This window comes from Carassius auratus, linkage group LG45M, assembly GCF_003368295.1.
Source record: "Carassius auratus strain Wakin linkage group LG45M, ASM336829v1, whole genome shotgun sequence".
NCBI lineage: Eukaryota > Metazoa > Chordata > Actinopteri > Cypriniformes > Cyprinidae > Carassius > Carassius auratus.
This window is the reverse complement of record NC_039299.1, coordinates 1,243,349-1,270,621: the sequence shown is the minus strand read 5'-3', so window position 1 is coordinate 1,270,621 and position 27,273 is coordinate 1,243,349. Positions and strand designations below refer to the sequence as shown.

The window sequence follows — 27,273 nt, the reverse complement described above, 5'->3', positions numbered from 1 at the left end:
TCTCTGTGTGGAGCACTGGCTGCTGTCAGACTCTGTGCATAGAAAAATCTCACTGGATTATTACATTTAATGGCAAAAATAATGTTTGGAAATGTAAACTGATATTTCCTACTGACACACTAAAGCAAAACAGAAATAACTGACTTAAAACCATTTTTGTTGGTGAAAATTCTAGTGGCCTACTTTTGCACAGTACTGGGTTTATATATATATATATATATATATATATATATATATATATATATATATATATATATATATAAATAATGTTATATAAAAATATATATACATTTTCAAAAATTAAGAAATATTTTTTGATGGCTGTCTGGTTAATAACTTTTATATTTTTGTGATTTATATTTTACTTTCTCTGCTTGTACTGTGTGTTCCTGTGACTCCTGCGGCGCAAAAGGTTGTGGGTTCAATTCCCAGGGATAATACTGCTAATAAATAATAATAAAAAAATATATATAGCCAGAATGCACTGTAAGTCGCTTTTGAATAAAGTGCCTGCTAAATGCATAAGTGTTTATGCTGTAAAACTGTTATTCAACAACATCTCAGGGACAAAATATGTTTAAAATGAATGTATTTGTTTTTATGTTTGGAATAAAATATCCACATATATTGCACAATAATAAACTGGATCTACCATTTAAATAAAATAGTACAATTGTATTTCTAACAAAGGTTAATAAATGCTGTAAAAAAATAACTAATGTTGACAAAAATGTGCTTACTGTTAATATTTGCATTAAATGATATTCAATCAATGAAACAGGAGTCATTTACATCTTCATTTACTGCATTTATTTGGTTCACTTTAAAACACAAAAATACACAATAAATATGACATTCACTGGTTACTGCACACAACTGGACAGTGATTGAAATCAGAGACACTTTAAAACACTTGTAAACTTTTTTTTCCCCCTAATGGACCATGTAATGTGGATTTGGAATGGACAGGGTTAGTTAATGCCCACTGAAGGGGTCTAGTAGTGAATAAGTGGATGCTTTTACAGAGCTGTGCAACCCATCAAGCCTCCAACAGCAAGAATGCACCATGCGTCTTTTCACGCTTTCCTTATACAGTAGTGCTACCGCGTAACAGGAAGTGACATCGGTCAATGATTGTATACGCAAACCCACAGTAAAGTGGTAAACCTGATGTGCTAGAAACTGATGCAACTCGGTTAACGAAATCAGGCTTACGATTACCACAGTGTACACGAGTAATACTGGCATAATATCAAGTGCTTCCCTTTCGAATTAACTAGAAAATGTCGCTAAAATTTTCACAAAACAGTAAAACAATTATCACGTCACGTCCAATAAAAACACACACTCCATAAAATGTAATATAAAACATTGGAGAACAAGGCACTTAAAATGCTTTGGTCAATAAAAACCAGTTCAGGACATATTTGTATTTACTAGCGCAAATATACCAATTAAAAGCATCAAACCGCCACGATGTAAACCAAGAATACGATTCGTGCAAATGGCTTTGAAGCAACAGATTTGACCACTGTATATGTTTTCGGCTTTGAACGCTTCCAAAATATCATACACAGACCTCACCGTTCACATGTTTTTATATATTGGTTATATTTCAGAACGAGAACATCTCTAGAGAATGTTGCATGCTGGGATAGCTCTGGGCGGCATCGCTGCCACAAACTTCTCTCTCTGTGATCTAGTCGGACTAAGAAACTAGGCTAAGACTAGGAGAAACCAAGTAAAACCATGTGGTCAAGCAGGATTGGATTCGGCGTGTCTCTTGGTGCGCATAGGTACGTTAGCATGCAGCGCTCATTTAAAGGCCCACACCTCCAGGTTTTGGATGGTAAAGTCATGTTTGGAAGACAGTGGCCGGTTGTTGAAGGTGGCGCATTTGGACGAGTAGCCATGGTAAAGGCCAGCGTCCAGCCACAAGCCCAGACGACCCCTGGAAAACAGACAGTTGAGCATTAAACGCAGCGAAACCTACATGTAGGGCACGTTAGCATGTTTCTGAACTCACCCTCCTCCACCAATCTGAAGGGAATCTGTGTTTCCTTTCACAAAGTATGAGTTTTCACCCGTCCAGCGGTAAACCTGAGGACATTGAGCGTCATTAACCAAAGATTTTCCGTGAAGCTGCTTTGCAACAATGTGTATCGCGAAAAGCGCTATGCAAATAAACGTGAATTCACTTAACTATAAACAAACCAAAACGGTCAAATCTTTTGAATACTGAAAAGTTTTAAACGATATAAGGGCCTTACGCTGTGCACGATTAAGCGATGTGAATTTAAGACGCCATGACATTCCTAAAATAGTCCCTTTGGAGCTACTCACAATTGTGGCGCAACAAAGCAATATTCTTAAATTTGGAACAGTGTGTTGATTATCTTTTGCTAGGAACCTTATGATTGATTCAAGATTCAAGCTCTGGCGGGTTGCTGGGTACTACGCAGTTGTGGTTGGTAGTAGTGGTGCGCAAGTTGGGTTGGGGCAGGTCATTAAAAACAAAACAAAACAATAAAATCATCATCAGAAACACACCTTGATCTCTGGGCGGAAGCTGTAGAGGAAGGTCTCTCCTGTACCATAACAGTACGTACTCACTCGGAAAGGGTGAGTGGAAAATGCTCCAAAAATCTGCAGGAGAAAATGAAGAGTTTTTTTACACGGCAACACCAGTTTCACCAATTGTGACACCAACAGCGGTCACAGTAGTGATGTACCTGGTTGTCCATATCTTTGATGACCATCAGCACAGGGCAGTCCAGGGTCATCATGTTCCTGTACAGGGTTTTCAGGCTGGTTCCGTGTACCAATGTACTGTAGACCAGATGCCACGGATAGCCCTGAACACGGGCCGGCAAACGAGTGGACAACTGCAGAGGAGACGGTCAATGGCTAATGGTTTTTGAGAATTAGTAAAAAAAACATATCAAGGAACACAAATTGGATCCCCGTGGCTCCTGACGATATATTGAGGTCTTATGAAGCGAAACGATCAGTGTGTGCAAGAACCTGAACATTATTCAAAAAAAATGATAGGTCCGGAGGCAAAAGGTCTGGAGTGAAGTCCGGTTCACAAATGAATCGTTCTTTTGAATCAATTATTTTCAGTGAACTAGTTGAGCCAGTTAATCAAACAGGACTGAATCGCCTGCAACAGTTTGCGACTCGAGTAGCACAAATCTACAAGTTACTCAATCGAAACACACTTTTCCAGATGGCTGACAATCGCTCAGACTATAAATGAGTCAAAATAGCTGCGTATCGGATTCAATGATAAATGAACTTATTTATCGCTCAAGTTCCTCCAACAGTCACTCAATCAAGAAAAACAATCAGACTTGGACGAATAAGCCATAAAACATCTACGATTCGCATCATTATTGGGTACTTTAATTTATTTATTTATTTATAATTTATTTATTGGGTTTACCTCATTTGCCTGCGGCTCTGGATTAAATATAATTAAGCTGTAAATAATGTCCAGTTTCTTTCACAGATTGATCGCTTCGCTTCATAAGACCTCAATATACCGTTAGGAGTCCCAGGCATTAATTTAGTTTTCCTTGATATGCTTTTTTTGATTCTCAAAAACAGGTACCCATTGCATTTTATGAATCACCAAATACTGTCCGTTTAAAGTAGCAAACAATGGAGACCTTCTCAATGTGCGTGTCCTCCAGAAGAGCACTGTCGTCCATCAGAACAGGAAGAAGATCTAGAAGTTCCTCGTCCTCGAAGCTGAAGCTCTGGCGTCTCTTGGCATCGTTAATCGTGATGATCTGACGGCAAAGAACAAACCGAGCGCTCATATCGATCATATTCTTGTAGCAGTTTCTCCCAAATGTTTTCCCGGAGTCACATGTTCCTCACCTCCCAGCTGCGAGGAACCGGGTCACTAAAGAAGAAGTTGTCGATAATGCTGAGCTCGTCTTTCTCCACGACTACAAAGCCTTGCTCCTGAGTATCCTTCCCATAGATGTCTGGAGACCATTGGATGAAGAACGAGTACATGTGGTCCACTCTTTGAAGAAATGGCAGAATGGTTTGTTCAGAAGCGTAATCTCTCATATTAAACCCATTCACATATTGAGGAGCCCATCCGTACCTCTCTTGAGGCACAGCAAACCAATATTCTGGTTGCCGCCCTCTGCCAATGTACGAGTGGGCGGGGCTAGACGTCCAAACAGTGGCGAAAGACTTCCTCATTGGTTTCCTCATCTTAAAGCAGAGGAACATGGGCGGAGCTTTGCTCTTTTCTTCGTTGGACAGCAGCATGTCTGTAAATCAGATCAGATCTCAACTCAGCGTTTAATACACACAAGCTGCTCCATACTACCGCAACATTATTTTTTGTTTTAACGCATGCAATGCATCCATGTATCCATCATGGAGAAGGCAATCCCACAACACACTGCAAAAAGCTCTTTTTACTGTACGTTTAGCAACTAAAAAATTAAAGATACCTGTGAGCATTCCAAATGTTTCTATCAATTTTAACATGGTTAACAACAGTGTTGTGCAGTAACTAGTTACAGTAATAAGTATTAGTAATACTTTTTGCAGTAACTAGTAGTGTATCTAATTACTATTAAGATTTCGTTAACAAGCATCCATAAAACAGCTTGTTACTTTTAATGCATCAACCCCTACTGACTCGCACAAATGTAATAAATGCATTCAGTTAAGATAATAAGACACTGTATGGTTTTTACCATTCAAATGAAATCATAATCAACAAACTCGAACAGAAGCTTCATCAAAAGTTTTAAGTTTTACATTTAGATGTAGTAAGTCAGACTGTTTAATGAAAATAAGAGGTTCCAAAAATGCATTTACACAGTAAAATTTCAACCTTTTTTTATAAAATTTCAAAAATAATATTCTAAGATTAATGTTTTTTTTTTTTTTTTGAACATACAAATGTTGGGAAAATGCAATTTTAAATATGAAACCAAAGAACTAGAAGGTGGCGGCAAGTCACTGTCTTAATGAGGGAGTCATTGATTCATCAGATTCGTTCAAGGTGATACTTTTTTGCAGGATTCTTAGATGAATGAAAAGTAAAAAAAAAAAGAGCATTTATTTAAAATATATTTCTTTTTAAACAATACACACTACAGTTCAAATGTTTGGGGTCAGTAAATTTGTATTTTTACTGTAAATTTGTAAACTTTTATTCAGCTATGATGTGTTACATTTTGAGAAGTGATAGCAAATATTTATACTGTTAGAAAAGATTTAAACTTTTTATTCATCAAAGAATCCTGAAAAAAGGAAAAAATATTTGGCAGCACAACATTAATAATTCTAATAATAAATCAGTATACTAGAATGATTTATGAAGGATCATGTGACACTTTATACTGCAGTAATGATGATGGAAATTCAGCTTTATATCGCAGAAATAAATTATATATTTAAAAGATATTAAAATACAAACCATTTTATATTGTAATAACATTTTGCAAGATTACCATTTTTCTGTATTTTTGATCAAATAAATGCAAACTTGATGAAAAGTGACCTCTTTAAAACATTACAAATCTTACTGATTTGTTTGAATCGACTTATTTATAACTTTTGAATGGCAGTGTGTGTGTGCATATTATATATATATATATATATATATATATATATATATATATATATATATATTAAAAAAAACATTAAAAAAGTCATACAACTAAAATATAATATGCATTGTATAAATTGAAGCTATTCACTTTGGATTTATTAAATTATTATACAAATTATTAAATATTTAAATTAACAAAAATAAATTATATACACACACACACACACACACACACACACTATATAGGGCTGTCCTCAACTAAAGATTTTTCTGGTCGGCTAGTAGTTGTTCATTTGAAGCATTGGTCGACTAATTGCACGTTTATTAATAAACCATTTAATTAATTATAATAAGCCTTTAACTGCCAACATAGGCTACTGAGAGCTCAAGTACACACATAAAGCTTGTCATAGCGCACCGGCAGAAGTAATGATTATGAATTTGTCAGTGAAAAACAGTAAGGATTATTAAAATGTTAAACAAGTGCTTTCTATGTTTTCGGATTAAGGGATGAAGTCGGCGACACTGACTCCGCAGTAGTGAACATAATCTGAGATTGTGTCTTCCATTTGAATGGCTTCGTTTAAAAAAGTAAATAATTCAGTTTCTATAGATATATATTTTAATGTCTGTAAGGGAAAGATACTGTATACACCGAGATCACACTCAAGTTTAGAGACCGAGACGGCAGAAAGAGCATCTTGTTTGCTTTCATTATTTTACAAAAGCACAGTATTGTGAGTGCACACAAATAAACGGAGAATCTTTACAGATTTGGAAGATCTATTACTTTTATCTTATTTGAGGCGAGTGTTTTGATGTTCTGCCGGATGTACTGTATTACTGACTGTGTGACTTCACTTGTGGATTTTGTTTTCTGTGACTAATAAAATATTGGTTGACCAGGCTTTTTTTGGTCGACTAACTATTAGTCGACTATTTTGGGGCAGCCCTACTAAAAAAACATGCCGGATAATTATAAACTAAATTAAATTAGTTCTAAAATTTAGAAAACTCAAAATTGAAATAACTGAAATAAATATATTTAAAAAAAAAATTTCAGATTTAAAAAAAAAAATTATAAATAAAAAAAAAAAACGTAAAAAAGACGGTGTAAAATTGTATCAAACATGTACAAAAAATTACTAAGTTAAAATTTGCTTAATATATACTAACTGAAATAAACTTAAATTGAAATTAAAACTATTTAGATAAAAAAGACAAAAAAACACACCAAAGAATTCAAGGAAAGTTAATAGTAAAATTAATTAATAAAAACGTAAAATATTAATAAATACTATAATAATAAACACGTTTATTATCTCAATTTTCTACATTAGTTTCAGAAACAGAGCTTAAAAGATCATAAAAAGTATATGCGCATCTCAAAAACAATCCTTGGCTGTGATTGGCTGGTCTTTCCTGTCAATCAAACAGACTCACCTTCGATTGGTCTCTGTATTCTATTTAGCAGCCATGACTTCATCTCGGCCTCACTGGCTCGTCTGTGTCTCTCCGCTTCAGGAAGCTCTACGTCCGAGTTTGGCGTCTTATTATCCTCAACATTTGGTCCAGGCCAACTACATTTCCCAGAGTCCTCTGGGGTCATCTCTTTTTGGTCTCTTGCGGTCTCCTCGATTGCTGAGACTCTGTTTGCTAACGTTTCACCCCTTGTTTTGGTCACCTCGTCCACTTCTATGACGGCTTCCTTCCCATCATGCACCAGTGCTGGTTGGTCCAGCTTTTCGGGTAGATACAACCTCACTGATTGGTCTGTTGTCGTCTTTCTTTGCTCCTGTGGTGGCGCCCCCTCGTGGCCGGAGCAGGTGGTGTTACAGTCGCTCTGCAGGAGCTCCAGTTCGGTGAAACCTTCGTCCGACGGAGATTTGTCAGGGATCTGGCACTCTGATATCTCAGAGATGGCCGCTTCGATATCGTCTAACACGATTAGTTGGTTGGGCGCTCCGAGAGCCTCGTAACGACTAAAGGGGTTCAGATCTCGTTCGGAGGGAAGCTCCTCCCACTCGCCCGGCCTGTCATCATCATCATGAGAGGGGAGATGGTGAAATTAAAGAGAAAAACAAACAAAACATCCCAAATGAACAAACTCGAGACAAGTGAACATGACAAATAAATATGACAAAACTTAAGGGATAAAAGTGGTGTTTGGTGTCAAAGCTGAACGGAAATGGAACGAGTGAGAAAAAGTGAAAGAGGTGGAGTATTTCAGGTGATCTACATCCCTCATTCTGTGGGAATAAATTAAAAAAAGCTTGGGTTTCAAGCAAGCTTGAAACATAAACTTTACACAACATTTAAATTATTCAATTAATATAAATAAAATAATAATAAAACATTATTTAATAAATAAAGAAAATAAATTAAAATTAAAATTAATAAAATAAAAACAAATACCGGTAAAATAAAATAAATCAGATTCCAATCAAATAAATTAATATTTGGAGAAAATTAGATAAGTTAAAATAAAATAAATATAAAATAAAATAAAGTATAGTTGACATTTAAGGGTTAAATGCTATAGAAAAGCAATTAAAGTTTCTCTGGAAGAGTGTTTTCAGCTTGTTAATTTTCATAATAAAAATATGGCATGCAGTTGCTTCAAACTGTTGTACAAAGTAATATCGATATAATACAATACAAAACCAGTTATAAGGGTCAAATTTGGTCAAATTATATGTGGTTTGTTAGAAAAGAACAATATTTGTCCGAGATACAACTAATGCATTTGAAAATCCACAATCTGATGGTGCAACAATAAAAATTTAATCGTGAGAAAATCATCAAATGAATTGTTAGCAATGCATTTAAAGTCCTGCTTACGACGGCAGCGAGCCCTTGCGCTTCATTCGGGACACGTCGTCATACAGAGCCACGGACAGCACCTCCTCCATGGGACAGATGAGACCGTACTCCTCACAGCCGTTCTCCAGCACCAGCGGGTCAGATTTGTGCGGGTCAAACATGATGTTATTGGGTGTTATAATCAACACTCCTCCCACGACGCCCTGCAGAGATCCCAGAAGTCAAACACAAACCTCATTTAATGCATCATGCAAATCACTTTACTGAGTATAAATGTATCTGGGATGACCAGAAATCCATTGGTCAGAAGGTTTTTAACACTGTATCCTATCAGAGTTGATTAGGTGTGTAACGGTGCATGCATTCACTCCAATGAATATTAGACTATATACACTACCTTCTTAAAGAAGTCTCTTATAGTCATCAAGGCTGCGTTTATTTAATCAAAAATACTGAGAAATATACAGTAATCTTTCATAATGTTATTACTATATAAAATAACAGGTTCTATTTTAATATCTTTTAAAATAGAATTTATTTCTGTGATGCAACGCTGAATTTCCATCATCATTACTCAAGTGTAAAGAGTCACATTTATTATTGGAATTATTAATGTTGAAATTGTTATTTTTTGGCAATTGCGATACTTTATTTTTCGGTATTCTTTGACGAATAAAAAAAAGTTAAAAAAGAACAGGATTTATTTGAAATATGAATCTTTTGGAACCATATAAATCATTTCTTAATAATTTAACACACCCTTGCTGAATAAAAGTTAATTAAAAATTATAATAATAAAATGCACTGACCACAAACTTTTAAACTGTAGTGTATATTGTTAGAAAATATTTCTATTTTAAACAAATGCTCTTCTTTTCAACTTTTTATTCATCAAAAAAAGATTTTAATGTACATTAGAATAGAAAAACGTTATTTTACATCATAATAATATGTTATAATATAAGACATCTTAATTATTTAATGTATGTTTAAATAAATCTGTTATGAAACAAGCAATTTCCAAACTGCACAATGTGCAATTTACATCTTTGCATGCATTTTTTAATTTTTTTAAGTTGAGTGACCGTTGATTATTATATTTAAAAATAAATAGCAAAATAAGTTAGCTCTGTTGCTAAATTGTAGCATTATAGTAAAATAAAAGGGCTCCCTGTAGTTGAGCTTAGCATAAGAAAATTATAAAATGTATTTAAAGAAAGAGGTTATAAAGAGTTTATTATATTTATTTAAAGAAAGAGCTGATTATAATGCAAATGTCATGTAATTTTCATCTTAAAAGTCTTTGTTTTCCACCAGGAGATTTTTCTTTTCCTGTCATCTTCATGACTGAAACGTGAATCTTTACTGAATCTTTACAGAACGTTTCTGAAACATGGATGTCAGGCTCACCGTGTCGTCAGTGAAGTACTTGCAGCTCATCTTGATGAATCTGACGGTGGTGGGACTCTCGTCTTCAGACAGATCCTGTCAGACGGAGATATCAGAGATCCATTAGTGCTGTCTGACTGCATTAGTCAACAATACAGCAGAATGAAGCAAAAACTCCTCCGGATGAAGGATACTGGAGATTTAAGCACTTTAATACAGTAACAAACAAGCTTAATATCATATTAATATTAATAATTCATGAGATTTTATGAAATTCTGGGGTCGGAGGAAACCTGAAAACAATCAAGCAAAATTGAAACACTTACTAAAATAGGACTAGTTTGTGTGTTTCCTATTAAATACATCAGAAACATTGTTCGAATTTATTGAACAATATATTAAACATTATTAGGATATTTAAATCTAAGGGGGACTTGACTAAGAAAAAAGTTGTTTAATCATTGATTGTATAGCGCTGTGTTATTTTAGTATCATTGAGATTATATATATATATATATATATATATATATATATATATATATTTTTTTTTTTTTTCATTTAAATGATTATTTTTGTTATAAATTTGTAAAAAAAAATTACAAAATTAATTTTGGTTGTATACATCGTAAAATTAAATAAAGCGGAAATAAAATTAAATCAAACCTAATATTAGATAACTAAAAATAACTGAAAATAAACTGAAGTGTAAAAACTACAATGACGAAAAAAAATATTTCTTTTTTAAAAAGCACAATTAGAAGCACTTAAACTAAATTAATAAAACTAAAATTAAGAAAATTTTTACCAAATTATATTAAAAAGCCTAAATGATACATTTTAGTACATCAAGTTAAATTCAATGAAAATTAAAAAGTTAAAATTAAATAAGAAGCTCTTAATAAATATAAAACAGTTTTTTATACATATTTTAGTATTTAAAAATTAGTATTTAAAATATATACATATATTTTAGTTTCTGATTTTCATTTTATTTAAAAAAAATCAAATATATAAATATAAATATAAATTTATATATATATATTTTTTTTTAAAGCACAATAAAAAAACAATTTAATTAAATAAAACTAAAGTTTTAATAAAAACATAAAAAAGTTAAGGTTAAATAAGATTTTAAAGGTTTTTATACATATTTATTTTTTTGTTTCAGTTAACTATAATAACCCTGTTCTAGCATTACTTTACACTAAGTGTGTAATTCTATTTAAATTATGTTTTTATTATAGTGTAGCGCATTGCATCATGGGATGTTTGACTCATAAAAGAGTTTAAGCAGTGTGTGTCTTCCTTGTGATATTCGAACACTGTTCTGCTTCACACAGTTCGTGTGCTTGTGAATCTATTCACAGAGAAAATGAGAAAACCGTCCGTCTGAAGCGCTTTACCTTCATCTCCTTCTCTGTGGACTCTGACGCTGAGAGACGCTCACAGGAGCCGTCCACCTGAGAACCGCGCTCTGATTGGTCCACATCAGGGACGAACAGTTTCTGTGCGGGATCGAGAGAAACGAGACGGTCAGTTCTAGGCTTTCCTCAATCACAGATCAGCCAGCGGGAGAGGAACGCACCTGTCCAGGTACCACGCTGTGAGAGAAGAGACGGTTCAGATGCAGCAGTTCGTTCGGGGTGATGTCGAACTTCAGAGCGATGCTGTTCAGAGTGTCCTTCGGTCCGACCTGACCAGTCAAACACATCACATATAAGCAGTGTACTGATGAGAGGAGCAGTGTTTGTACAGTCAGAATCACTCACCGTGAACTCCACAGTCCCTGGAGGTTTGCTTTTCTCTGTCTTGGTCCGGCTGTAGTCATCTGAAAAGAAAAGATTCAACAGGCAAGATATTTAGAGGATGCTTATATCCTTGCTGAATCACAGAACAATTACTTCTTGCTGTGAAAGATACTGAATAAATATTGAACGATGATCATGATGAAGTAACAAAAAAAAAACAAACAAAAAAAAACAGAAAAAAAAAATAATAAAATGAAAAAAAAAATTATAAAAAAAAAAATAAAAAATAAAAAAAAATAATATATATATATATATATATATATATATATATATATATATAAAATAATAATAATATTTTAAATAATTTTCAGTCATTTTCATTTCATTTAATGTACTAAATAAGTAAAACTATGTAAACATAAAATTCCTAAAACTTTAACAGAAATGTAAATGAAATCAGAAAAATAGAAACAAACTAAAAATATTATTTTAATAATATAATTTCAACAGTAATAAAATAACACTTGTGTGGTCCGATTTGAAAAGTAATGACTCTAATTAAGTGGTTCTATTGAACGAATGAATCAAAAATGAATCAAACGACTCAAATGACTCAACCAAGGAACGACTCACTGAATCACTGAATCAGTCAAAATGTTACTTAAAACCAAAAACTGTTACAGTGGGTTAAACTGTAACATTGAATTCAAATTTAAAAGTAGCGTCTGGTTGTTCATTTCAGTGTTTTTATTGTTAACTAAAATTTAAATACTGAATTTAAATAATCATTAACTGACAAAGTTGAAATAATACATTGACCAAAAAACATATATGGCAATTAAAAATTATCTATTCATCATAGCATATAACCCTTAGATTATTAGATTAAATAAAAAAGATAGAAAAAAGACAAAATTATAATAAAATACTATAATTATATAAATTTTGACTTAAAATAACAGTTAATAAAATAGGCTGAAAAATTTACCTAAAATCTTAAAAATGTAAATAAATGACATAACAAAGGTCATTTTCATTACTAAATAAAAATATTAAAATGTACTATAAATCAAAATCAGAAATATTATTACAGTAATATAAAATTAAGAAATATAATAATTTAGTATTATAAAATTATATAATAAGTGTAAATCAGAGGTGTAAAATTACAATACTGATATTTATTTACTTTATTATTATTAACTAATATTTATTGATTATTAATTTCTTTAATTTAAAAATTAAAACTACCTAACTTTTATTTTGATGGGTTTTCGTAAGCGTAGCTTCTGTTGTGTTGATAAGAGCTTTTAATTACAAGCGTGGGAAGATGGTTTTTATATGTTGTGTTCCCAAAATGCAATTTAATTAAAACTCAGACTTTGGCATCTAATAATTAAGCCATGTGGCGATTTTGGATTTATTTTGATCAATTACATAGCCCTACTCATAAATATTCTTGAAATTGTAAGAGTTAAGATAGACACTAAATAAGAAAATAAAAAAAATGATTTCATTAAAACCCCTAATTTAAGTAGATTCAAGTGTGTTCACCTGAGCCTCTCGCTCTTTCCGGATTCCTCTCCTGAGATCGACCAATGGGAGCGGGCTCACAGATGACTGGAGTCTTGGATTCCAAATCTGATTGGTTCCGCTCGGCATCTGCTTTCTCTGATTGGCTCTGCTTCAGCTGCCGCTTCTTCTTCAGCCTGAGATAATAAATAAATAAATAAATAAAATATATAATAAATATATGTAATATGTATGGCTTTATTCTGATAATTTCAACTTTGTACATCATAATGACTTTTTATATAATCATTTTGACTGTCACAATTATGACACAGTATCTCATAATATTGATGTCATAATTGTTTCTTAGTATCTCAAAATTATGACTTTTCCCCCTTATAATTTCAACACTATGTCATAATTATGAATTTTTATATCCAAATTTTGAGTTTTGTACATCTTAACTTCGGCTAACATTATAATTATGACATGGTATCTCATTATTCTTACTTTTTTATTTGTAATTTTGTCATTGTGTGTAATATTTATGCCTTTATCTTCAAAATTTTTACTTTGTACATCATAAATACTTTTTATATAATAATTGTGAATATTTGTCACAATTATGACAGTATCTCATAATGTTGATGTCATAATTGTGTTACATAACCACCCATCTAGGGTTGGGGAGTTAGTAATTACTTAGTATCTCAAAATTAAGACTTTTTTTCCTTCATATTTTCAATACTGTAAGTCTTAATTATGAATTTTTATATCAAATATTGAGTTTTGTACATCATAACTTTGGCTAACGTCATAATTATGATTAATATCTCATAATTTTACTTTTTAAAATTTGTTTTATACATCATAACGTTGACATATGTCACAATTATGACTTGGTATCTCATAATTCTGACTTTTTTCTTCTAATTTTGACATTACATGTAATATGTATGGCTTTTATTATCATAATTTTTACTTTTTATGTCATAATGACTTTTTATATAATAATTTTGACTTTATCACAATTATGACACAGTATCTCATAATGTTGATGTCATAATTGTTACTTAGTATCTCAAAATTAAGACCTTTGTCCTCATAATTTCAACTTTGTATGTTATAATTATGAATTTTCTATATCCAAATTTGCAGTTTTATACATAATAATTTCAACATATGTCACAATTATGATTTGGTATCTCATAATTCTGACTTATTTCTTGTAATTTCGACAGTTCAAGTCATATTTATGGCTTTATTCTCATAATTTTAACTCTGTACATCATAATGACTTTTTTTATAATAATTTAGAATATTTGTCACAATTATGACACATTATCTCATAATGTTGATCTCATAATTATTACTTAGTATCTCAAAATTAAGACTTTTTTCCCTAATAATTTCAACACTGTATATCATAATTACCACTTTTTATATCCAAATTTTGAGTGTTCCTCTTTCATCAATCCCTTAATGTCTGTCCACTCGGCTCTCACTTCCTGTCAAGTACTTCCTGTGTAAATTACATCTCACCTGGCGAAGTATCCAGGCCTCTTCTCTGTCTTCTCCATTGCGGATGTCTGAAATGCTCCAAATCCAGTATCAGTCGTGCAATGTTGCCTGAGCGTTCCTTTCTTCACAAAGAAGGGAGGTTAAGATTGGCCCTTAAATACACTCGCCCTTATCTTTAGCCTCGGGTCAATGGGTCATCTAGAGGGTTGCTGCAATGACCCCCAAAAACATAAGCATCAGGGACGAGAAACCGCCGATTCAGACCTGACCTGACAAAACTGAGCTTGTTTTTTGGGGGTGAAGCCACTGGATCATATATCTTTATTGTTAAAACACTCATTATTGTCCAAGATCAACAAAAGCCAGTGACAAGCAGTGATTAGATTGAGCCCAAGCATCTGATTACTACCTGATATCTCCAATCAATCAGCTTTGGTCACACCAAACTGAACAAACAAATTACATAATCAGATTAAAACCCACGTCTGAGATGTGAAACACACGTTAAGCACGTAACTTTTACGCGCATGCATGCAGCATGACGTCACGTGCGTCACAGAGGATCTGACACGCGCGCACAACACTAGAAATTAATGCACGTGTGACAACATTATGTGCATGCATTATATGCAAGGTTTTACAAAAGATCACATCATGCACACCTTTATTTACACACAGGCAGGACAAATGATGTATGCTCATATTATATATAAACAGTACATCAAGTGCACTAAACACATTCCTGTTGCATGCATTTGAAACGTACGTGGTCCTGTCATTCAGATGATCTGATTATGGGATTCAGAAGGCAATGCATCGCATGCACATGTGCAGAGAAGCAAACACCCACCTAAACAAACACTGACGTCCCACAGCTTCCTTTACTTCTCAACAGCATCAGGCGTCGATTATGACAATAATATTCGTATTTAAGTGGTGCATGTGGATGCAGTCCAAGCTACCAGGCTAACGCTAGTAAAGTATTAAACTCCATCTATATCGAGATTCAAAGCATATTCCGTGTTTTCTGGATGAATTTCTGCCTGTTTTCGGGACTTTGAGCTGTTATATCGACAAAAAAAATCGACCGAGACGCTGGATGTGCGTGTTTGGGTTTGCAAATAGAATTATTTATGCATTCATATCTCAATTTAAATGTAGATATCCTCATAGGTCGAAGTCCTTCCTAGCCACGCCCCTTTCCCCGTATGATTGACAGGAAAGCGGAAACGCCCCTCCCCCGCTTTAACTCCAGATCCATGACGTATTCATTTTGTGCGTTTTTATTGTTGTACAGTTTTATTTTAAGTTTTTATACATAGCAGGCATCCATAAAATCCTTTGTGGAATTTCATATGTATATTTTCAAATAGTATATTATTTTGTACTGTATTGCAACAGGAGATGCACTTTTTCACTGGAGGAAGTGTTATTATGGATTATGAACTCATATTTTAGACATTAAAAGTGTCTCAATGCTGTATTTGTTTCATCTTTTGTCTTCTCCAGATGTTAACTGATGGACTGGAGCAGGGGTGGTTAAGGTGAGTGGAGATCCGGGGCTTAGCCCAGAAAAATCCATGTATGTGACTTTTTATTTTAATAAATCAGAAAGATTTACCTTGTTTAAAATATACAAAAACAATAAAAACAAATTTAAAACATTTTATTTAAAGTATTGAGGAAAACACATTTGCTTTTTGCAAACAAAAATTAAGAATTGCAAAACAAATGAAACAGCGCGAAAGCAATGATTTTGCAATACATATTTTCCATGGTCATATCTATTAATTTATTTGCAACACTGCTTTTATTTTGCGTGTCAGTCTAGTTTGAGCTTGCGATACCATTTTTCCTTTGCGTTTCACTTTTCTGCACGTCTCTCTTTGTGGCACTGTTTTGACGTGGGAGCGGAGTGAAGGGACGGGGGCGTGTACAACACGCCTCCATGTAAGTGACGTCATCGACCCGAGACGCAACTCACTGATCCAGGTCTCCTTTATTTTTATTCAGTAGCATTAAAACATTCATGTATTGTTTAATTTACTTTATTAACAAATGTATGTGTATTAGCAGCGTTTGCTAAAGTTAAAGAAGTTGTTAACATGAACATCTGCTGTTTATTTCTCTAGATGTGCACACTTTTATAGCATTATGTGTATTGGGATCGCAAATCATTTGAGTCAGTTCGGGAGTTCGTAGCGGGATCGCGAATCATTTAAGTCAATTTGGGGATCGTGAATCATTTGAATAAGTCCGGGAGTTCGTAGGGATCGCAAATCATTTGAGTCAATTTGGGGATCGCGAATCATTTGAATAAGTTCGGGAGTTCGTAGCGGGATCGCGAATCATTTGAATAAATTTGTGAGTTCGTAGCGGGATCGCGAATCATTTGAATAAGTCCGGGAGTTTGTAGCAGGATCGCGAATCATTTGAATAAATTCGTGAGTTCGTAGCGGGATCGCGAATCATTTGAATCAGTTCGGGAGTTCGTAGCGGGATCGCGAATCATTTGAATAAGTCCGGGAGTTTGTAGCGGGATCGCGAATCATTTGAATAAGTTCGGGAGTTCGTAGCGGGATCGCGAATCATTTGAATAAGTCCGGGAGTTTGTAGCGGGATCGCGAATCATTTGAATAAGTTCGGGAGTTCGTAGCGGGATCGCGAATCATTTGAATAAGTCCGGGAGTTTGTAGCGGGATCGCGAATCATTTGAATCAGTTCGGGAGTTCGTAGCGGGATCGCGGATCATTTGAGTCAATTTGGGGATCGTGAATCATTTGAATAAGTTCGTAGAGGGATCACAGTTCATTTGAGTCATCTGACTCCAGTTTGGGAGTTCATAGCGGGTTCGAGAATCATTTGAGTCAGTTTGGGGTTCGCGAATCATAGCTTTATATGGATAGGCATTTTTAACTAATTTAGTAGATAGTTATAATTACGTTTTCCACGCGTGTTTAGGTGTGATATGTGAACTTGTATTTTTTGTTTTAAAGATGTGCCTTTTAACAGTATCAAGTATATTCAAAAACTAAACAAATTGTGCCTAAAAAGTGCACGCATCTAGGCTAATGTAAAGTTACATGATGAAGTCATACTAGTGAACGTGTGCATTTTGAGTGCGTTCTTTCACTGCATTATTCGGTGTATTCAAATGCTTTTATGCATGCATGAGAATAATCACAAAATTCAAGATATGAACCCTTTGTGCCAAAAGGGTTCTTTCTTGTCATCATAGAACCTTTTTAGCATAAAAGGTTCTTTGGAATTGAGTAAAGAACCCTATGTTTCTATATAGAACCCCATTGATCCCTTTCTTCTAACAGTTTGTTGTCATAAGCAGGGTTGGTTCTAGGGTGAGTGGAGATCCGGGGCTTAGCCCAGAAAAATCCATGTATGTGACTTTTTATTTTAAGAAATCAGAAAGATTTACTTTGTTTAAAATATACAACAAAAAAACAAATTTAAAACATTTTATTTAAAGTGTATCCCTTGTATCCTGACACATATGCTGATGTTGTGTCTCTATCTCACTTTTTTTTTTTTTGTCTCTGTCTCTGTTTTATATTGTTTTCCAATCAAGCCTGACTGGTTACACTCGTCCGGCTTTGTTGGTACCATGATGCTGTTCATCAACTTTCTTTGATCCCGAGTTTGTGGAGCGCGTGCACATGAATGTGTGACATCACTGGCGAACAGCCAATCACGAGCCTTGCAATACAAAGCAAGTTTGATTTACTTCTCGCGAGAGACCCAGCGAGATTCAAAACTAAAGGTTAAAGGTTTTGCTAAAGGTTAAGAGATTGAAGAATATGACAAATTTAAATGTCATATGAAAAATGAAGGAGGACTAATAAAATAAATGATCTTGCTCCATCAGTGGAACTTGTTAACTTAGTTTATACATTTGAAAATATATAGTGATAGAGACTTGAACATGTAAGTGTTTGTAATTTTTTAAATAGTTCAATCTTTCGATTCTACAGCTTATTTATATTACATGATCTGTATACATGAATATTTATTTAAAGCTGAGCTACTTTCATACTACCTAAAACCCATGGTTGGCGGAAACTAAGCTGAAACATAGCTGGCTAGCCACCTAATCTTGCTCTTACTCTACAAAGATATACCGGTCAAAGAACTTTATCTCTGTGTTTATGTGCACTTAAGCCAAGTATAATTATAAACGCAGGGCTCTATACAATTATATTTTGAAGGAGCACTTACACAGCACTTACAAATTGCATAAATAATGTTATGAGGCTAATGTATCAAATATAAAATTTGGAATACAGAAATATGAAATTAAGAAAAAAAATAGAATGGAACTTTGCCACAAGGTGGCGGCATGACACTGCCTTAATGAGTGACGCGGTATAACGGCTCTGTGTGTGTGTCCTAAAGACTATGCTGCGCAACCGTTAACTGTTAGATGTTCATAATACTATGATTAAAATTTACAGATACCTGAAGCTGTTGTATGTTGACGTTCAAGTGTTTTGGCTTGGGGGGGGGGGGGGGGGTTTACTTCCTTTTTTTGAAGAAGAAGAAGAATAATTTTGAAATATCCATTTTAATTTTCAAATAAATTGATCTAGTAAAATACTACACGCCAACAAACCGCCTGCCTCCAAAAGATCTAATTTCATTGGCTGGATCGTACAGACGCTCATCGATGGTTGGTCAGTTTACATGTCAGTCAGAAGCACTAGACTCAGTGGGCGGTTTTCGTCGGGTGTGAATGACAACGCGTAACTTACTTGGGTAAATTTACTGACACTGTGTGCGTGAGAGTCGAGAGATATTTATTTATTTATTTAAAAAAAAAAAAATTTTTTTTTTAAGAAAATGTAAAAAATTATATTTTAAAATAATAATAATAAATAACCCCAAATGACATAATAAAATGTAAATGACATATCTTTATTTTTCACATCACCACAATGAGAGTTTTGCTTTTAATGATTTGTTGACTATAATTTTAGGATGTATCAACCACAGTAATGAGACACAGACAGAGTTTTATTTGTGTTGAAATGATTCAGTGTTGATGTTCAGAGCTGAGGAACGCCAGCCACCATCTCACTCTCAAACCCACATTCATCCTGGCCTCTCACGATCTTAAAATAACCTGCACACACAGAGAACATCACTCACATTCAGTCGCTTTTCACTTCAAGTTTGAATCATTTACAATCATTTGTATTTTTTGATAAAAAAATAAAAGTTTTTCTGTTTTGAATGTCTATGTAATGTGTTCATTTTTTAATTCCTGATTTTTTATTTCTGTTTTAGTTAGTTTTTTTAGTGCATCAAGATGAACTAAATGGAATGAGGAATGCTGCCTTGTCATGTTTTTTTTTTTTTTTTGTATTTTAGTTTAGTTTTAGTTAATAAGATCTGTGTTATATGGAAAAACAAACATATTTTCCACAACATTAATAATACATTTCAATTATAAGCTGGTATAGTATTAGTAGTAATCAATTATAATAATGCATTTCTTGTATTATCATTATTAATGGATTATTAAAATTTGAATTGTGTGGAAAGACAAACATTTTTCACAATATTAATAATAATAATATATTATTATAATTTTGTTAAGAACTCATGCATTTTACAACTAATCTTTATTTAAATGTAAATAGGTTTTATTTATTTTAATATATTTCTAATTTATTTATTTTATATTGTATGTTATTTTATTATAGGTCTGAAAATTTTTATTTTATTTTATTTTATTTTAGGTCTACAACCTAGAAACATTTAAAAGCATCCAAGAACTCAGAACTCTTTTTTTATTGTTATTGTTTTTTATTTGATTGTATATATATATATATATATATATATATATATATATATATATATATATTTTACAATATATTATTAGAATTTTGTTCAGAACACTGTATTTAAATGTAATATTTTATTTATTTTAATTTATTTAATTTTTTTTTCTAAATAATTTATTTTATATTGTATGTTATTTTATTATAAACTTAGAAATGTAAAAAAAACTCATAACTATTTTATTTTATGCAGAAACATTTAAAAACATCCAAGAACTTTATATATTATTATTTTTATTTTATTGTATATTTTATTACATTTTTATTTCTTTAATATCATATTATTATATTTATATATTATTTTTTGTAAAAAATTGTGTATTTTTATTTATTTTACATAAAATAAAATTCTCAATCTGCAAACTAGAAAAAAGATCTCAAAACATAGACATTTTTGAATTATATATATATATAATAAAAAAATCTTATAAATTCTTAACTAATTATAATAATTTTTAAAAATGTAATATATATTTTATAATGAATTAATGCAAAAATAATTATTGTAATTCATTAAATACAATTGAAATGATAACAATAAATGATATAAAAATTACAATAATAAATCACTGCAGTTTATTAAGAATGCATGTATTTAATAATAAACTCTCATAATGATTATCTGATGCTAATTTGTCACCGTTGTCGCCCCAGTCGGAGTTCCAGGAGTTAGCCACCAGCCAGTAGGGCGTCCCGTCCTCTTCTCCCCATCCCAGCACCTTCACAGCATGTCCGCCCAGTTCAGAGCCCGTCACGTGCTGGTAAACACCTGAGAGACCGAAGCAGATGTTGGTGTGTGGCCCTGATGCAGACGACTGTTAGAGATGTGTGTGTGTGTGTGTGTGTGTTCTGACCGCTCTTGTAGAGCAGGAAGTCCTCGTACACGGTGAAGGCCGCCTCCACCGGACCCCCGCTCTGAAGCTCCGTCATGATCTGCTGCTGGTCCGAGGGAACGTTATACGCTTTATATCCTGCAGGGGGCGGAAGAGACACGGTCTGAGAGCCAGTAGTGAAGGTAAAGATGATGAAGAAGAAGAAGAAGAAGATGAGCCTCACCGAAGTGTTTGTCTTGTTTGTACGGGACGCTGTACTGAGGAATACAGACGGAGTTACACTGAGGTGTGTCCTGTTCTCCGGAGCACGGCGGCCGTGTCCCGTTCACGTGATGCTCGCAGGGAGAGATAGTGTACGGTCTGCATCCTAGACACGGTCAGAGAGAAGTCTTACAACTACCGCTACTTTCAGTCAGTTTGTTTTCAATGTGTATATTTTTATTTTATTTCGCATGTTATTTTATTCAAGGTCTGCATCCTAGAAATGTTCAAAAACTGTTTTATAAACATTTATATATAATTTTTTTTATTCTTTCTAAAAAAAAAATCTACAATTATTTTATTTTATTTTAACCTTAAACATTTAGCAAAACCAACACAATTCTACAACAATTTTATTTTAATATCATATTTTTTTATTTTATTTTATTTTATTTCTGCAACCTTAAAACATCCAAGAATACCTTTACAATTCTAGGACTATTTTATTCTAATATAATATTTGTTATTTTATTTTAATTTAAAACATTCAGGAATACCAACACAATTCTAAAACTATTTTATTCTAATATAATATTTGTTATTTTATTTTAATTTAAAACATTCAGGAATACCAACACAATTCTAAAACTATTTTAGTCTTATATAATATTTCTTTCTCTTCTTTTCTTTTCTTTTCTTTTGCAACCTTAAAACATACATTACCTTTACAATTCTACAACTATTTAATTCTAATATAATATTTGTTTGTTAAATTTGTTTGTTTGTTAAATAAAATAAAATAAAATAAAATTAAAATTAAATTTAAAAAAGTAAATTCTTTTTTTAAATTTAATTGTAATTTTAATGTAATTTTAATTTAATTCTGCAACCTAAAAACATTCAAAAATACCATTCATAAAATTGTAATACAATTTTACAACTATTTTATTCTAATATAATATTAATTCAATTTTTTATTTTACCTTATTTTATTTTATTTGCCTGCAATGTAGAAATGTTCAAAAAGATCTGAAGACAGAAATAGGTTTACTATTTTATTAACTTTTTTGTTGTTGTTGAAATTTTTTTTTTTTTACATTCTTAGTTGTTTACATTTATAAAATGGTTCACTCATTTAATTTCAGACTTGTATGATATCCTTTTTTAACTCAAAGGGAGATATTTAGCATAATGTTCATGCCTTCATGCGATCACGTTTGACAAACAAACCTTTTTAAAACCTCTACACTTAACTCACAGCCGAATTCATGTCTCTGATGATCTGTTATCGTGTCTGATGAGCTTCAGTTCATTTATTCTTGTCAGATGTTTCTGATCCAGACTCACCCTGGTTAGATCCATACAGTCCTCCGGTCACCAGACCAGATTTGGTCCAGTAATCCCAGGCTACTGACGCAAAACCTCCAGAACATCTGCCTCCAGAGAAACACACATCCCAGCATTCATCAGGATTTAATACAGATGTTTCCACTAAAATCCCTAATAGCAGTTTAAACATTTAAAATCATGTTATTTAGTTATTTATTTAGTCTGTGATCTCAGAAAACACCAATTCTATAATTAAATTTTTTTATTTTATTATTATAATTTTCTTTAATTTGTAAGGCGAAAATATTCAAATAAATATTTTTATTTCATTTTAACATTTTTAAAATGAATTTGATTATTTTGTATTAAATGTATATATTTTTATTTATTTATTTTATATACCACATTGTTTTATTTTTCTGTATTTTGATATAAAGTACCCAGTAAGAGTACAGATTAATATACTATTATAGTTTTTGTTCATATTTTGAATAAAATTGTATTTGTATATTTTCTGTTTTCACTTTCATTTTAGTTAAAGTTTTAATAATTTTTTTGTGGTTTTTCATTCTCATTCTTTTTCTCATTCTTATTTTCTTTATTATTTTTTTGTATTTATTTTAACACATAACATTAAATTAAATTAAAATTAAAAATGCTGTCTTGGCAAAGTTGAAGTGATATATATATTTTCTTTCAGTACGCGGATGTTTGTTGTTGTAGTTCACTAATGAAGGTGGGAGCAGCTGATGAGGAAGGATGGAGTTGATACTGAAATCTCTCTGAGGTTTGATATATTTGCAGTTGTGTGTGTTTTCGGTGTCAGTCGCACCCGAAGCCACACTCCTCGCAGCAGGACAGCAGGTCTTCAGCGGAGATCTCCACAGACACTTTCCCTTTGCTGTGGATGCAGATACGATCAGAGATGGCCTCGACTGCACCGAGCGCCTGCGGGAGACAGACACATGCTCACACACACACACACACACGCGCGCTGTGACTGTAGCAGGTGGTTTATACCCAGCAGGAGCCGCACGAGCCCTGATCCCGGATCTGACTGAGGGTTTTACAGTAAGGCCACTCCGTCCTCGGGTCGAAGCTGGCAGGAAGGTTCATGTTAGAGACATGTTTCACCCTAAAGATCGACAAAACACACAATTTATTCTGTTTTTAGTGTTTTTTTATTCATTAAAATATATTTATATATTTTACAACTATTTAAATAAATATTATTTTATTTATTTTGTACTTTTAATTAATTTATTAAATTTTTTATTTAATTTCTATGTTTTCCATATGTTTATCAATGCTATGCATGATATTTGTTACACGACACTTCCCACAAAAAAATGCTATAAATGTGCAAAAATGTATTTGTAAAAGTTTATCATAATATATTCATAATTTTATATATATATATATATATATATATATATATATGTACAGTGCATTTATTTATTATTTGCAAAATATTGGCATAATATATAATAGTTATATAAAAAAATATATTGTTTCTTTGTTACAAAAATCAGCATAAATAACTAATAATAATAAATGTACAATCAGTTTGTTTGTAAAATATTACCAAATTTAAATTGTATTTATTTATTGTCTATGTAGTGAAAATCAGCATAAATTAAAATACATTAATATATATCTTAATTTTTTTCTTGAATTTTCTTGTTTTTTTTTCTTGTTTAATTAATAATATACTGTATTTTAGAACAGAAACACTGACGATGAGATACATTTACTTATTTCTGTTTATAGTTTCCGATAAATTTATTGAGAATTAACTAATCATGTAAAATCCACTTGTTGTTGCAATACAATAAAGCAAATGCAAATGTTCATTTATGCATCTGGCAGATGCGTTGTATTCATGCATTCCTTGGGAATCGACCCCGTGACCTTCTTCTGATTGAACTATATGCACGACTCAGAATCTTAGCATGCAATCAAATGCATTTCTAATTCATCAGTTTATAACCAGTTTAGAGGAAGATCTACTGAGTTGCATGAATTTGCATACAGTTTATGATATAATATACTGTGATTCTTGTCACTCACGTATCAGGCAGTCGTGGGCCTTTCAGTATCGTCCCACAGAGAGACTTGAGATGTTCATCCTTCACGTTCTGGAAGTTCACACCTGCCTGAAGAAACGAAAGAGAGAAAGAGGAAGAGAGAGCAGTGAACAGGTGCTGATGGAGAAGAACGGAGACGCTCAAACACCACAGTGAAACACAGTCAAACTCTCACGGTCCACGTGGTGTTGGCCGTGTTGATGAAGCTGATCATGTGATCATGTGACCGGCCGCAGGTGACGGACAGCAGAGCGGACAGGAAACACACACGCCACATCCTGAGAACAGCGTGCACGGGCTTTAGTATCCATGTGCATGAAATTATAATATGAAGAAGAAAACAGAACGAAACAGCCAAATTATGAAAAAAAAAGTAAATGAGATAAAATCTAAATTAAAACAGTATAATATAATTATTCAGAATTTGATTGCTATATTTGCTTAGCCATGTTTGTAATATTCATGTGGATAAACAATAAACTATACAAAAATATTACTAATAATAAAAAATATGTTTACATTTTATCAAATCAAAATGAAAAATAAAATGCATAAACTTATATTCTTCATAATTTTTTTTAATTATATTTGATTAAATATGTTTGTAATATTTATTTGAGTAAAACCGACAAATTAGGACTAATAAATAAGAAACAATTAAAACTAATAATTTAAATATAACTATATGAACAATCTAAATTCAAATGCATATTAAATATTTAGATTTTTTTTATCTTGTTAAAAAGTAATTTCAATATTTGAAATCAAGTCTAATACAAATTACAACTATTAATCAATCAAATATAAAATATATTTTAAATTAATAAAATGCCAAATTTAAACCATAATTTAGATTTGTTTTTATTATTATTAAAACCTATTACAATGTCACGGAAATATTTGATTGACTGTTTTTAACATTCATTGATATAAAAAATATGAATAAAGACTAATAGCATTTAAGGATGTAGATAAGAAATATTAGAAATATAGGTTATTAACAGAACCATGTTTCTAAGTCAGTAAAGGATTATGCTACACAATTTTCATGCCACATTATTTCAAATCACTCATTTTAAACACTGATCTCCTGTTTTTATTTTGCATGAAACGAAAACTTTACCTGAGCTTCAGATTCTGTTCCTCTGTCTTTGAAACTGAAGTGACACAAAGTGAAGTTTGCTCCTTTAAAAGAGCCTGATGCAGTAAAGCGTCATGTGACGGACGGTCAGGTGCCTTTACAACATCACAAGACAAGCACAGGTCTGACACACGAACATGAGACAAACACCTGAGAACTGGGTTCACTTTCATCAGAACAACAGAAAACTAGATCACAAACATCTTCATGATGCAGGAGTGCTGCTATAATACACTTCAACAGTCAATGAATCCAATATATTTATTATCTCTAAATGCATTTATTTACAATATTATCTCTAAATGCATTTACAAATCAAGCTCCCACATTACATAGCAATGCTAATTAAACTGATCTTTGATATGCATAAAGTTCTGGCTAGCTTTTCCATATAAAAGCTGAACATTAAGGACACTTCCAGTCTGCTGTAAAACATCTGTTGTGTGACAAACCTCAAAACTCATGAATCCTGTCAAAAACATGTCTGGGACACACCATAAACAAACAAAAAAAAAAATAATCAAAAAGTTTTTTTTAAAATAATAATTACATTATTTTTTTATAATTACTAATTTCACAATATATTTTATATAAAAATGTTTACAATATTTTATAGATTTTATTTTAGTCACAAATATGTAATAACAGCACTGAGAAATTGTTTAATGAAAACAATGAAGTATTTTTATTACACAATTTTAGTGATGATATTAGATTTCTGCAAATAATAATAATTAAAAAATTTTTTTTATATTATTATGATTATTATACCGTTATTTAGCTTTCTGCATTATGAGGTATTATAATATATTATGATATATATAGTTAGCTTTTTTATATCTAAAAGTAACATTTAGTTTGCTACATATTACATACATAAAAACAAATTAAATATATATTATTTATTTATTTATTAACCAGTCAAAGGTTTGGGATCAGAATTATGTATTTTTACAGGAATATTTTCTTCTGATTATCAAGGCTGCATTTATTTGATCAAAATTACTGGGAAAAAATTGTTTAATATTGTGAAACATTGTTACGATGTATATTAAAGTTTTCTATTTTAATATTCATTAAAGTGTAATGTATTTCTGTGATGCTCCGCTGTATTTTCAGCATCATTCCTCCAGTCTTCAGTGTCACATGATCTTCAGAAATCATGAAAATATGATGATTTATTATTAGATTTATCAATGTTTTTTTTTTTGTAAACTGATACTTTTTTTTCAGGATTCTTTGAT

General features: G+C 32.1%; 3 protein-coding genes across 8 annotated transcripts in view; 1 reads left to right on the top strand and 2 right to left on the bottom strand.

Moving 5' to 3' along the window:
* The window catches only part of LOC113068554 (gephyrin-like), a 1,122,288-nt gene that overhangs the window by 586,262 nt on the left and 508,753 nt on the right, over positions 1-27,273 (top strand). The window lies entirely within an intron of this gene.
* On the bottom strand, positions 785-15,757 carry LOC113068561 (nuclear receptor coactivator 7-like). 4 transcript variants are annotated; one of them, XM_026241318.1, is made up of 16 exons: positions 15,434-15,757; positions 14,605-14,705; positions 13,105-13,259; positions 11,572-11,630; positions 11,388-11,495; positions 11,206-11,307; positions 9,824-9,898; positions 8,432-8,616; positions 7,034-7,623; positions 4,121-4,292; positions 3,886-4,036; positions 3,672-3,794; positions 2,733-2,885; positions 2,551-2,646; positions 2,027-2,100; positions 785-1,951 (listed from the first exon to the last, which is right to left on the bottom strand). In XM_026241318.1, exons 2-16 carry the CDS (start codon positions 14,640-14,642, stop codon positions 1,816-1,818), a joined length of 2,217 nt encoding a protein of 738 aa, XP_026097103.1. In that variant the 5' UTR covers positions 14,643-14,705; positions 15,434-15,757; the 3' UTR covers positions 785-1,815. The 4 variants fall into 4 exon arrangements, with proteins under 4 accessions (XP_026097103.1, XP_026097101.1, XP_026097102.1 ...); XM_026241316.1 differs by having other exon boundaries at positions 14,605-14,701; XM_026241317.1 differs by lacking the exon at positions 15,434-15,757 and adding an exon at positions 14,993-15,096.
* ctsbb (cathepsin Bb) lies at positions 19,489-26,977 on the bottom strand. The gene is made up of 10 exons (XM_026241360.1): positions 26,012-26,977; positions 25,064-25,166; positions 24,872-24,957; positions 23,822-23,936; positions 23,634-23,749; positions 22,820-22,905; positions 21,495-21,638; positions 21,293-21,409; positions 21,079-21,207; positions 19,489-19,717 (listed from the first exon to the last, which is right to left on the bottom strand). Exons 1-10 carry the CDS (start codon positions 26,200-26,202, stop codon positions 19,641-19,643), a joined length of 1,164 nt encoding a protein of 387 aa, XP_026097145.1. The 5' UTR covers positions 26,203-26,977; the 3' UTR covers positions 19,489-19,640.

Excerpts from the sequence above, each read along its gene's own strand:
- LOC113068561 (XM_026241318.1), bottom strand. The coding sequence starts at position 14,642 with ATGGAGAAGACAGAGAAGAGGCCTGGATACTTCGCCAG. Across the intron at positions 11,496-11,571 it reads CAGGGACTGTGGAGTTCACG|GTCGGACCGAAGGACACTCT; the intron begins GTGAGTGATTCT and ends TTGACTGGTCAG. Across the intron at positions 7,624-8,431 it reads CGCAAGGGCTCGCTGCCGTC|GCCGGGCGAGTGGGAGGAGC; the intron begins GTAAGCAGGACT and ends TGATGATGACAG.
- ctsbb (XM_026241360.1), bottom strand. The coding sequence starts at position 26,202 with ATGAAAGTGAACCCAGTTCTCAGGTGTTTGTCTCATGTTCGTGTGTCA. Across the intron at positions 25,167-26,011 it reads GAACAGAATCTGAAGCTCAG|GATGTGGCGTGTGTGTTTCC; the intron begins GTAAAGTTTTCG and ends CGCTGTTCTCAG. Across the intron at positions 19,718-21,078 it reads CTCCGACTGGGGCGACAACG|GTTATTTTAAGATCGTGAGA; the intron begins GTGACAAATTAG and ends CTGTGTGTGCAG.